At 49.7% G+C, this 12,208-nt stretch overlaps 1 protein-coding gene across 1 annotated transcript in view; it reads right to left on the bottom strand.

The window, feature by feature from the left end:
- The window catches only part of MGRN1 (mahogunin ring finger 1, E3 ubiquitin protein ligase), a gene marked incomplete at its 3' end in the record, with an annotated part of 42,429 nt that overhangs the window by 25,030 nt on the left and 5,191 nt on the right, over nucleotides 1-12,208 (bottom strand). The window contains exon 3 of the mRNA XM_010136447.1: nucleotides 8,773-8,919. Coding sequence (XP_010134749.1) covers nucleotides 8,773-8,919 — 147 coding nt within the window. The remainder of the gene's footprint in view (nucleotides 1-8,772; nucleotides 8,920-12,208) is intronic.

Raw genomic sequence — 12,208 nt, 5'->3', positions numbered from 1 at the left:
CGGCCGTGCCGTGCCGTTGCTGGCGCGCGGAGCCGTAAAGCACGATGTTTAGGATATTTCACAGCTGAACGTGTAAGAACCTGGAAACCAAAAGATGATGAGTATTTATTAATTCCTCTCAGCCAAGCAGGAAAATGCAGGCTGCCCTCTGCTACTGCCTTTCTCTGGAAAGTCAGGGTACTTCCTGCACTCTTGGAGGACGCAGAAGGCTTATCAAGTGTCACGAGATCCATCTTAACTTCTGGAAGGCCGTGACAAAGGACAGGCTCACCACATGCACCCCGCTCCTCCAGCCAAGGCAGGTGCATTATGTGAACGATGTCAATACCTCACCCTCAAAGACCATGCTGTACCGTGCCGAAATTGTGCTGCTTTGTTAGAAGGTCTTGCTTCATCCTTTGCATTTAAAGCATGGTGAGGGAGAGATCGGAATGACAGGTCTTTTATGTCTGAATTACAGAGCAAGCAATTGAGTGAAGTTTTATTTACTGAGTTGTCAAGCACAATGAATAGAGCAAGCCTGTAACTGGCTCCTTTTGTGGTGCTCTCAAAGCTTCCAAGCTCTGCAGAGAGGCACGATTCTCCCTCCACAGCTGGGAAAACCGGGGACGGAAAAGCGACTTATCTAAGGCAACAGCAAGTCAGGAACCTACTGGAAATAAAGTGCAGAGGAGAGAGTGGAGGTCAGAGTGTGCCTGGATGACATGCACCACAGCAGCGCTGGGAAAGGGGTGTAAACATGCTGGTGATGAGTGCCAGGAAGACCGGAGGACCTGCACTTCCAGCACCAGAAGCCCAAAGCAGTCTACACCAGGAAAAGAAGTAATGCTGTTCCAAGGAGGACAGGGTAAAACAACAGAGCTGCATAGACCTGCTGCTCTCACTGCCCCTGAGAAAAGAAATAAACCAGTACCAAGATTTTCTGAGCTTAAGAATAGGACAAAAATATCAAGGAGTTTTCCCCAAGTGAGCCTTGTGCCTCAGACTCTGTGACTGCCTGGCCCCAATTGCCAAAAAACACATCAGACTTGGATCACAACACCCAGACGATGCTGGAGACCTCCAGTCAGAGCACCAGTGGGCCACGAGTCCGCGGAATTCACTGGAAGAGCTGGAACCCCGACTGGCACACGGATCGATCTCGAGGTGATGCACAGCATACGTGGCATGAGTACGCGCTCCTCTTGCTGCACGGGCTGACAACCTGGCAAGCTGTTACAAAGCAAGTGTCCTGCATATGAGTGTCTAAGGGGTCTGTACCCATGCCTGGTCCTTTTGGTTGGCATCTGCTGTAGTCACAAGTCGTCTATGCCCTGCCCAGCCTGCTGCGGGCTTGCAGCACACAGTAGTGGAGAAGCTCTGCGGAGCTGTGGAGATGTACGACAGAAGGAGAGCACGTGTGTTCAGGTAAAGGGGAGCAGAGAAGCACCACGCTGCCTCTCCCTGCGGGCTGAAATGTCAGAGCTTGGGCTGCTCTTTCTCAGACTGCACTGGGCCAGGTCTCCACGCAGACAGAAGGGCTAACAAAACCACCTTGCAATTAAGCATTGGCAGCTCAGGACAATGGAGAGGTGGGGTCTGTCCTGTTAGGTCAGGACCAAAGAGAAATCCTTGGTCACACTTGTTTAAACCTGTTTGTTTGCTCAGGTCCCCCTGACAGCACGAGAACCACCAGCAACGCAAGGTAGCACGCTGCTGACCGCAGCAGCAGCCCCCAGCTCTGCCCTCGGGATTCACGCAGCCCCTCTCCTCCCGAAGGTCTTTGACACGCCTTTATTCCCACAAAGCGAAGCTTACACTCCGCACTGACTCCGTCCTCTCCCACATCAAACCCTCCCACCCCCCAAAACCAGCCGTGTGTCAGAACACTGGCAGCAGAGAAGCCCTGTGACTACTTCACAGTGATTTTCGAGAGAACAGGAAACAAATTAAAATTACTCCCCAATCTCACTCCTTGACCACCAGCTGAGAAGCACTCGTTGCCTCCACGGAGCAGCTCAGTGGGTGGCTCACACAGTCCACACTTGCTACCAGGCACCTGCAGACCTTAAGTAGCTCCTAAGCCACCAGTAGCATTTTAGTGTCCAGGAACCTCTGGCTAAGCAGAGTTTAACTTCTGTGGCTACGTGCTCACTGTAGACACAACACGAATGCGTGGCGGGTTTTCCCCCTCTCACTCATCCCTGATCAGCGCCTGGGGAAGTTCTCAGCAGGGAACCAGTCCCAACCCGTGCAGACTTCTTCAGTGCTGTGCTCCTCACGCTCAGAAATGCCCGACACTGGTGCTGCCTCAGACAGCCAAAAGATGCTTCCTGTTACCACGAGCACGCTGGGACCCCTGACCGAGAAGCACCAAGCAAGGACCCTAGCCAGCTTGCTGCAGCTACACAGAGCACTGTCCACCCTCATTCTTCAGAGAGAAGCAGCATGCACGTAGCAATGCTGCCCCAAGGTACTGGTTTTGACTAGACTGCGCTTTGAAGAGCCTGCGGGCAACATAAGAGTCCTTTTCTTTAGTACCAGCTATGCACGTGGCATGGCAATCTGCAGTGAACTGAGGACAAGGCAGAGTTACACGAAGGCTTTAGAGGGTACCCAGGAAGCAATTCCTCCACTGCTGCAGGCTGTGACTGCCTGGAGGCTCCATGTCCTCTTACAAGCGATGAGGAGGGAGCCGGTCCTGTTCTGCTGGTGTCCAAAGGGACCAGGAGCTGATGTGGAGCAAGCACGCTGGGTCCCCTCTCTCTCCCCCCCACACACTCCCCTTTCATTTTGGGCCAGGATCTCACAGGTGAACCTTCGGGGAAGAGGGAAGTTGAACAAGTGTCTCAACTCAAAAGTGATTTTTATTGATAAAACAAACACTACCAAAACACAAGGAGGCCACAGCCCTGGACCTCAGTCACAGTTAGGCAAGATCCAGCCCAGAGAGGCTCCCACGCAGAAATGGGAGGTTAAGCAAGTGCTGAATTGGTTCACTGCAGTCCCTGCCAGTCTCCTCCTACCCTCCTGCCTCCTCCCAGGATGGAGTTTCCACCCCAGGCCAGGAGAAACCAACCACCTTCTCAGGCAGCTGAAAACCTGACAGCTCCCGTAGCGGGCTGCCTTCAGCTGCCCCACACTCACCATCCAACCAGGCTTCAAAGCCGGCGGCTCACACAGCAGCTACGCAGAGAGGCACAAAGGCCAGAGCTCTTCTTAAAGACAGAGGGTTTGTCTGCTCGGTGAAATCTACAGAATTCAGCTCTCCGGCCTGTGAACTCCGCAGACAACAGCCTTTCCTCAGGGACTGGTGTCTGCCTGGATCAAAGCCGGCTTCGGCTGCAAAGGCTCATGCTTAGCAAAAAACAGCACTGGCCTCTGATTTCTTCACACAGAAGAAATCTCTCTGCACAAAGAATTCAGATTAATCACCCCAGTCCACAGCCAAAAGCAGCAAGAGCACCTTTCAAAGGCCCTGAACAGACAGAGGCTATAAATAACCAAAGGAATATCCGAGTGCCTCTGTCTCTCCTACACAAGCTCTGGTGAAAACGGCATGCGCTGAGCTGCCGGTTCAGCGGGGTTTCGTTCTGTGAACCACCGATTCCAGCCTCCGCATGCAGACAGAATATGTAATCGTTGCAGTGCCGTGTTCACCATCAGCTTAAAAGACTGCGCTAGGCTGTTTGCGAGGAGTGGAGCAGGCAGTGCAAAACAAACAAGGAAATGAGATTTAAAAAGAAGATATATATGTGTATATATATCCCGTACACCCACGTGGGCATCAGCAAACAGCACAGCCCGGACAAAAGGCAAGGATTGCAGAGCTAAACTGCCCCGTTTTCATTGGGTTTTCTCTTCATCATGGGAAAACAGAGCTTGGCAACACTACCAGGAAATGGAAGAGAACCTTTTTTGACCAAAGAGGAAGGTCTTTCATAAGAATAGGCTGCAAACCTCAAACCTCCCGTGTCATTCCTATCATCCTGATCTGCCTGGATTGCTCATGTCTTTGGAGCTGGTTGTTTTAAGTGCTTCCAGCTACAGGGCTGGTTTGATTCTTCCCCTGAGGAAACCACCACTGCTGTCATGTTTTAATCACCCAATTCTTCCTGCTAGTCAGCAGGATACCTACAGCTGGAGAAGTCCCAGGGGCCCTCCCAGAACAGGCCAATAGGGAGTGCATCAAGGCTTTGCCAGAAAAGGAAAGGATGAATTCGCAGAACACGCACGAAATGGAAGTATGAACATCCCTGCAGCCTGCTCCAAAACCATCTCCTAAACCAAAGACGTCTAAGGGTATGAACTCCTGAACCAGCTACTGTAGGAGAGGGCAGGCTACGAACTGGGAGTGCTGCAGCTATTCTCCAGGAGCCGCTGAGGAGCACTGCCAGCCCTGCCGTGGAAATGCAGCGTTCATTCGCTTGGGGGGAAATCACATGCTTGTTATGGGCAATCCCTAGCAAACAGTCATACAGCTGGCCCACCTGCATGTCTGTGCCTCCCGTACGCCAAGGCAGAGAGTCTTATAAGGCAGAACCCCTCCCTGCTGCACGTGCCACTGCCTCTACCACAGGCATGGAGCTGCCTCTCCAGCTGCCTAGTTTAAATCCCAGTTAGCATGACAGATTCTGACAGCAAACTTCTCTTTGGTTGTAGGACATTTTTGAAGCTGACCAGTACTGTTGTGCCTCAGTGACACCAAGCAATACAAGGCTTGCCCTCATGGGCGAGCAGTCAAGCTGGTTTTCCCAGCCAGGCTCTTTCCTGCTTTCTTCTTCCTGGGGGAAGATGCTGTGCTAAAGATCACTGTGGGGGCTGCCACAGGAGACAGAAGCCCAGCGGAACAGTTTGCCAGTTTCCAAAACCAAAGAAAATGGACAACCAGAAAAATAAATAAAACTGAGGCTATGGGGGGCCTTGAGCTGTTCAGAGGCAGGACACTGCTAACTTCACACCATTAAAGAGACTCTGGACACAGGCAGACCTGGTCTCTGTTATCCTTGGGGTGATTCACCAGCTGATCCTCTGAGAACTAACGTGTTTTACTCCAGGGAGTGTTTGGGGTCACCACAAAGTAACTGGGCAAAAGATATTGAGAAGGTGAAAGTAGCAGTTCCCTCTAGATTTCAGCTAATTCCCACTTCACCCAAGAGGCTTCTACAGGTATCTGCACTAGCACCAGAAAGCGCTGGGTTACCCTCCCTTGGCCATGGGGCTGCAGAGGTGAAGACACCTCTACAATCACCACCAGCCACATGCTGGCCTTCTCCAGACTGGTCAGCTGTGGTCCCACAGAGGTGACAACAGAGCTCCCAGAAACTCCGAGGTCAGCAGTTCAGGACAAGAGGCAGGCAGCAGGTGGGAGCTACGTGTTCCCTAGACCTTGGCTGGGAACCAGTATAGCTGAGCACACATCCCAGCGTGATTACCTGGCAAAGTCTGCCGAACACTCCTTTGAGACAGGTTAGGGCAGGCAACACACACTCATAAATCCACCAGCTTTTAAACAGAGCCCAAACAACTCCAGGAGCAAGTTTCCTGGCTCACAGAGAGAGAAAGGCTTCCCTTTGGCCACGGAGACCAGCTAATCCTGGGGGCAGGCCCCTGACAATCAGCGCTGTGGCTCTCATGAGCAGAGGCTCTACAACAAGCGATGCCTCTGCTCACGGAGAGCCACATCCCCTCCCCTCCCTCCTCTCACCCCAAACTGGATGAGGATAACGACAGCAGTTTCACATGAGCAGGAGTGCTGATACTATCAGGATGGGTGGTTGTTTCGGCAGGGAAGCGAGAATAACTTGTTCAGTGCTTCTAAGGAGCCATGCTGCGGGCTGGGGACTAGGAGAAAATTCCTGCTTTCAGCAACGGTCCAGAAAGTTTCTCCCATTTTAGGATTCAGCATCAATTTAGGAGAGTGGAAAAAAAAAAGTGTTTTGTTTTAAAGAGCATCTTTTTCCCCACCAAGTGCTGGACATAGCAATAAAAAAAGTTTTGAATTCATACACAGGCGTGTGCAGCTTTTGCACACGCCTGTTCCTTGAACATAGCTGTTAGCACCAAAAGCAACTGAGAAAAAGGAGAAACTACCGGCCCAGGCAGGGGGAAGCTGCATTCCTATCCGTGCACTCAAAATGCACTCGCTCCACTCAGAGCTCTAAGAATGCAGCCCAGATTTTTTTTTTTCCACTAGAATTTCAAAAGAATAAATCAAAGTAATTACAGCACTGCCCTTTCGGAATCGCTTTGCAAAGCTGAAATCAGAGCTTCAAAAGGTTTTTACCAGCAGCCAGCAAATCCAGAGAAGCAGAGATGCCTACTTTGGGCAGCTGCACTAGCCCCAAGACATGCTTCATGAGCCACTTCCACATGGGAAAATAGCCTGGGTTGAATTAAAGCAGCTTATAAAGCCTGTATTTATATCTCACTCCCCCCAGCCCTTGTTACCTACACATCTGCATGAAATCAGGATCATGCCTTCCCAAAGGTTCCCTGGCTCCTGGTGCAGCCCCTCACTCCCCACATTTATAGTCAGGAACTCCAGAGACAGGCAGTTCACCGATCCTGCACTACAGAGAAATTAAAGTATGGATTATTAAATAAAAGGTCAGCAGCAGAAGCAAGAGCTGAACCCAAGTGCTTTGGCTTCTGACACGAAGGGTTAGTGCACTGGAGTCTGCTGCCAGCCTGGCAGGGCAGATACATGTCCCCAGCGAGGCAGCGGCTGCTGATCCTGGTTTCATGCAGAGGCAGGCAGGGCTCGTGAACAAAGGCTTCTCCTCCGTCATCTGATCAGAGATTCGTCTCTCAGTGAACCATGGACAGGGTGGATTAAAATATTCATATTTTTTAAAAAAACCCTCTTCCTTTGAAGTTGACAGTTGTGATAACTTTCAGAAGCTCTACCGAGAATTGTTCAAGTTAAATTTGAAAAGCAATTATGCAGTTCATGTTTGCTGCATAAGCTTTAAGGAACAGAAAACAGCTCTGGTGACAGTCGCTGGCAAAGTGCATGGCACTTGATTTCAGTAAAACGTGTTCTTGAGTGAACCAGAAGCTGTGTTTTCCTTCTGAGAGATACGAGTTATCGGGAGACTGAAAACACGCTCTGCCCAGAAACAGTTAGTTATATTCAGTAACTACAACACTTGCATTAAGCAATTATTATTCAAGGCACACCTTGACAAGACAGACTCTTAAGAGTCCGACACAGGGAGAGCACCACCCTGCTGATCTCGAGTGATTCAGCGGCACCTCCAGCCCAGCACAGTTTGGTTCGAGACACAGGTTAGAAACCATGACCTTCTCAGAATGACTCTCATTTTTTCCTATTTTGATATAACAAAATGCAAAATGAGGAGTCTGAAAAAATACGTTTTAAACTGTATGCACATTCTTGACAGACTTGAGCTCTTTGTAAAACGTAGCACCAAGTTTGACAGGAAGCTTACACCGAGTTGTAAATGCAGATGTTTCAGTGTTACTGACGTTAGTGACAATTCTCCTTTGAAGTAAACCAACAAGTGAACATGCAAGACAAGATTAAAACCAAGACTTGCTGATTTAAGCCGTGGCTGGAGTCTGGCACTGTAAATACATCCACCCTGGCCATAGAGGCCCTCAGCTCTCCCCATCAGCCCACAGACGGTTTCCTTCTAAGGTCAAAACCCAAGGAACGCTGTTGGGCGGCGCAAGGGACGCTGGCCACCTCTCCACGTTGTACCTGTGTTAGGAAAAGAGGGCTTCAATCTCCAAGGCTGCCATTCCAACACCTTCACTAGCACTAAATTCACAGGAAACCTAAAGACCTAAGAGACAGAACACGGAAACTTTATCAGGACTTCTAAGGCATCCTGCTGCATTCAGCTTTGCTCAGGAGAATCAGGATCTAAACAGAAAGGGTTTTCACAGTTTGTCCAGAGAGATTTTTCAAGCACTTAAAAGGAGCTAATTTATTACCTCCCCAAAATAAAAGCAGCCACAGGCATCGACAGAAGAAGAGGAGGGGCCTCAACAAAAATTCTGGATCGGGATATCCTCCGGTTAGGAGGAATGCCCATCTGGATGGGAGCACTGAGCTTGCCTCATTGCTCAACCCACATTGAGCATTAGTGGGATGTTTATACCTTGCATAAAACACAAAAGCCATTTTACAGTTTGTTGTATATATTTCTCCCTGCTGAAACCTCTGCAGATCCCTGCAATAAAACTTAAGTTTACTCCCAAATCCGGAGCGCCGCTGCAGAAGGCGTCAGCGCTACGCACATGGAGCTGCTCATCAGCCAAAAGCCTCTGCTAGAGGAAGCCAAGAGCTTCTGCAGCCCGAATCTTCTTTCACCCACAGAACAAAAAGGATTCCCTGCCCCTTGGCCACCAGAAGCCTGCCATAATGTAGCAGCAGCTCACGTGTACCCGAGTCACACCCATGAGTTAGGTGATCTGGAAAAAAAACAGGTAGTATTTGAGAGGAAGGGCGGTTGTTTTTTTAATTTGACAGAACACCTTGCAGATAAAGTGGACAGTGCTGAGTCCCTCTCCTTGCTGCACACAGGATGGCTTCCCCACACCCAAAAAAGGGAACAAGAGAGGATATCGGCTGGGTGAGGGAGGAAACTGAGAGTAATATTCAAAGCTACCAGAATATATAAAACAAAAGAGAAAAAGAAGAGATTTCCCTCTCCACTGCCTGTGGCAGCTCTGCTCTTGGGGGTGATTAACGAGAGGTGTTTGACAGGGTCATCGCCCGAGAGCTCCTGTGCCCCTCCACACACCCACAAGCCCAGGACTTACACCGCCATGCCACCAACAAACTCCTCCGTCGCCTGGCAGTAGATTGTGATGGCAACACGGGCATCCGCATCAAACGTGAACTCCAGACTGTACAGGACCTTCTGCTTCCCGTTCTCCTCAGTAGGACTGTCAACATCATCTTTATACCTGAAAGACAATGCCAGAGGATTAGGACTTATATTTATGACAGACCATCAAGATTGCTCTGGAAATCAGGTCCAAGTGTTCTGGGCAGTCAAGGCACCATGGGTTTCCCAGGAGATTTCCATTCTTTCCTCTGAGGAAGGATCTTCCACGATTTGACTGAAGTGATTAAAGTGAATTATGTAATGACAGTGTTGAGGGATCTCACCCAGCCAGGACAGAACGAGACAAGAAAGTGAACTCTTGACTGTCACACCCTTAGGAGAAGAAACATTCTCCTTCCTTTTAAATCTTCACATTAGGTTCAGTATTTGGGCTACAGAAATCCTGCATGGACCTGAGAAGTCTAAAGGCTGATTCTTTCAACTCTGCAAATGAAGTGGTGCACGACAGGCGAAAAAGAGAAAGGTTTCTGTAATGCAAAGAACTCCTGAAGCTCAACAAAAGCATCACAGAGAAGATGATACTCAGATCAGAAACTCCAAGTACCTTTAAATGTACAAATCACCAAGTAAACTTCTGATGCTGCTAATGACTGAAGCTTGCAGACGTTTACTGTATGGTCAAAACCTGACACGCTCAACGGTATAATGGACTCCTTGTAACCAACACAAGAACAAGTTTATAAGTTATTTCAGATACCATAAAGGTGAGTCCTAACTTGGCTATGGGCTACTGTCCCGCTGAATCCCACTGTGTGATCACCACTGCCCAGTACCGCTCCTTCTCACGCGTAAATTCAAATCCCACTCTAACCCTACGACTGTAGTTCATGCACCGGGTAGGAACGGTGAATGCAGCAGGCTGCCTTGGAGAGGTGTACACCACCGCTTGATCTGCCAGCCAGCTCCAGCATCGCTTGCTTATCGCTGTTACCTTAATAGCCACGATGCCTGGGTCAAAGCCAGCAGCTAAACTGCTGAGGAAAAGCTTGGCACCACCTCTGACTTCACAGTATCAGTTGGCCTCTCCCTTCAATAAACAGCCTCGATGAATGCACTGCACTGTTGAAAATACTCAGAAGTGAGCTAGGTGCTCCTGCATAATTCCCCCTAGAAACTGTCTAGGGAACCCTTGTTTACCGAGTTCACTGAGATGTAATAACTGCCGCCTAATTAAGAGGGTTCCAGCATGAACTTCACTTAACGCCACACTTAACACAACAATGAAATGTCCAGCTTCAGCCATTTAGTACAGAAGGTGCAAGATAAGATTTAAGAGCAGTATCATTGAATACCTAACACGTATAATGTACTAACGTAACCCTAGTGAATCACCAGGGCATTCCCTTGCATTTCTGTCGGAAGGACTTGGAGAGCTCCAAACAGGACGTTTGCCAGAGGTTCACCTAGGTCAGAACAGCACATCAGGCTGGACACACAAACACAAAAAAGGCAAATCCCAAGAACTGAGAGTCTGAACATCTGCAGCCCCCTGGATACAACTTTCAATACAGAGCAGGATGGTATTTTACACAAGCTAGGGGCATTCAAAGAATAAAATCACAGCGCTTCAAGGCTGTAAACAAGAAACGCTCCTGCCACAGGACAGGTTTGCCTAGAAAACACGGGGGCAGTATCAACATTTTGTGCTGGACTGACCTGAGAACGCAGATGGCAACAGCGCACTCACAAGTGTGGTGTGTGTCCAAGAGAGCAGCAGCACAAGCTTCTGCAAGCTGTCTCCTGCCGCACTGCCCTCCGTTGATCTGAGGTTGGCAGGGAGGGATCCAGGCTACCATACACTTGCCACTTCTTCCAGAAGTAGAGTGGGTGGGGAAGAACCAGCACCCCTCCCAGGCTGCTTCACAGACCTGTGCTCACTGCGTGCAGGCAGGTATCCGAACAAAGATGTTTGGCACATGAGTTCCCGATTGACAACCCCGATCTGGATACCTGTAAGAGCCCCAGGTAGCAAGGTGGGAGAGCTGGGGTGGGGGCAGATCACTCAAAAGCAACGTGTCATTAGTAAAACTACTGTCATTAATAAAACCATTCCCAGAGCACCCTCCTGCTCCCCCTGCACCTCCCTGCCAGCACTCGGAATGTGCTCCCATCCTTTCAAGAAGAAAAGGGGTTAAACCCAGACTAGAACAGATCTGTTGCCCTGGGAAACCACTGAGGGGCCCCTATCAACTGCAGTGCCTGGAGAGAAGGTTCCTGGAGGATGCTTCTGCTGGGAAGTGGGAGAGTCAGAGCCCTGTCAGCCTGGAACAGCATCACTCAGGCCGGGGACAAGGTACACGAGCCTGAATGGTGACAGACACAGCAGGGCTCTGTACACATCTCCCTGTTGCCACACGTCTAGAGCTGGAGGTAAAGAAAATCATCTGTCACATAGCAAGGAGCTGGGTGAGAAAAGACTGCAGAAGCAGCTACGCCAGCTGGTAGCTGGACCAAGGAACACACAAGGATGACTTTGGTGCATACTTTGAGAGGCAGAGACATCTCACGTTCCACCTTCAGGTGCAGGAATGGTGTAACTTCAGGGGAGTAACAAGACAATGTCACACATTTCGCATTCCTTCTCTTTGCAATGGACGTGGCAGACAAGGAGGTGGTTCAGGAGAGCTTCAGGTCGTTCAAGAGCTCTTCTGTCTCCACCTGGACTTGAAGTTTACAATGTACATTTAGTCAAGCCCCACAGACAGTGTTGATGTGAGGTGGCCACGGATGCATGCACAAATTTAGAAATCAGTGACTTTGCCAGGTGTGCCTTTGGGTCATGCACACGAGTTGATCACACAGCCTTCACGATCACGTGTACAGAGCAGAAGGGACTGACCACCTCTGGGAACAAACAGCTGATCCAATGTTATGATGAAAAAGGCAAAGCGGGGTGACCGAGGGAGCTGAGGCCACCTAGTCTGACATCGCTCCTGGAAAAAACATTGGAAATGCTGGAACCTTTTGTTTGTCTGTTAAAGAATTAAAAGATAAAAATATAATTAACAGCAGCCATGACAATTTTATAGAAATAGATTGAGTCAAACCTGATTTCAGCCTTTGAGGAATTTAAAAGGTTTCACCAACAACTTAGTGGACATGCAGGATAAGTGCTAAGACTTGCCTGACTTAGTACGGTGAGAAAGGTGTTACAAGAGGGTTAGAGGAGGCACGAAACGAAGCATGAGACCTCTGTCAGCATTGGCTTTCACGGGTGGGGATCATCCCCAGACGGAGCTGTTCCTGCGAGCGGATCCTGCGGAGATGTGTCCGCAGTTTAACTGCAGAGCAGGCAGTCCCAGCACCCTCGCCATCAGCACCCCTGTGGCGGGGTGAACAGCTCTGAG

This window comes from Buceros rhinoceros, unplaced genomic scaffold, assembly GCF_000710305.1.
Source record: "Buceros rhinoceros silvestris isolate BGI_N320 unplaced genomic scaffold, ASM71030v1 scaffold20035, whole genome shotgun sequence".
NCBI classification, from domain to species: Eukaryota; Metazoa; Chordata; class Aves; order Bucerotiformes; family Bucerotidae; genus Buceros; species Buceros rhinoceros.
The sequence above is the reverse complement of the archived record's forward strand: the minus strand, read 5'-3'. Positions and strand labels throughout refer to the sequence as shown.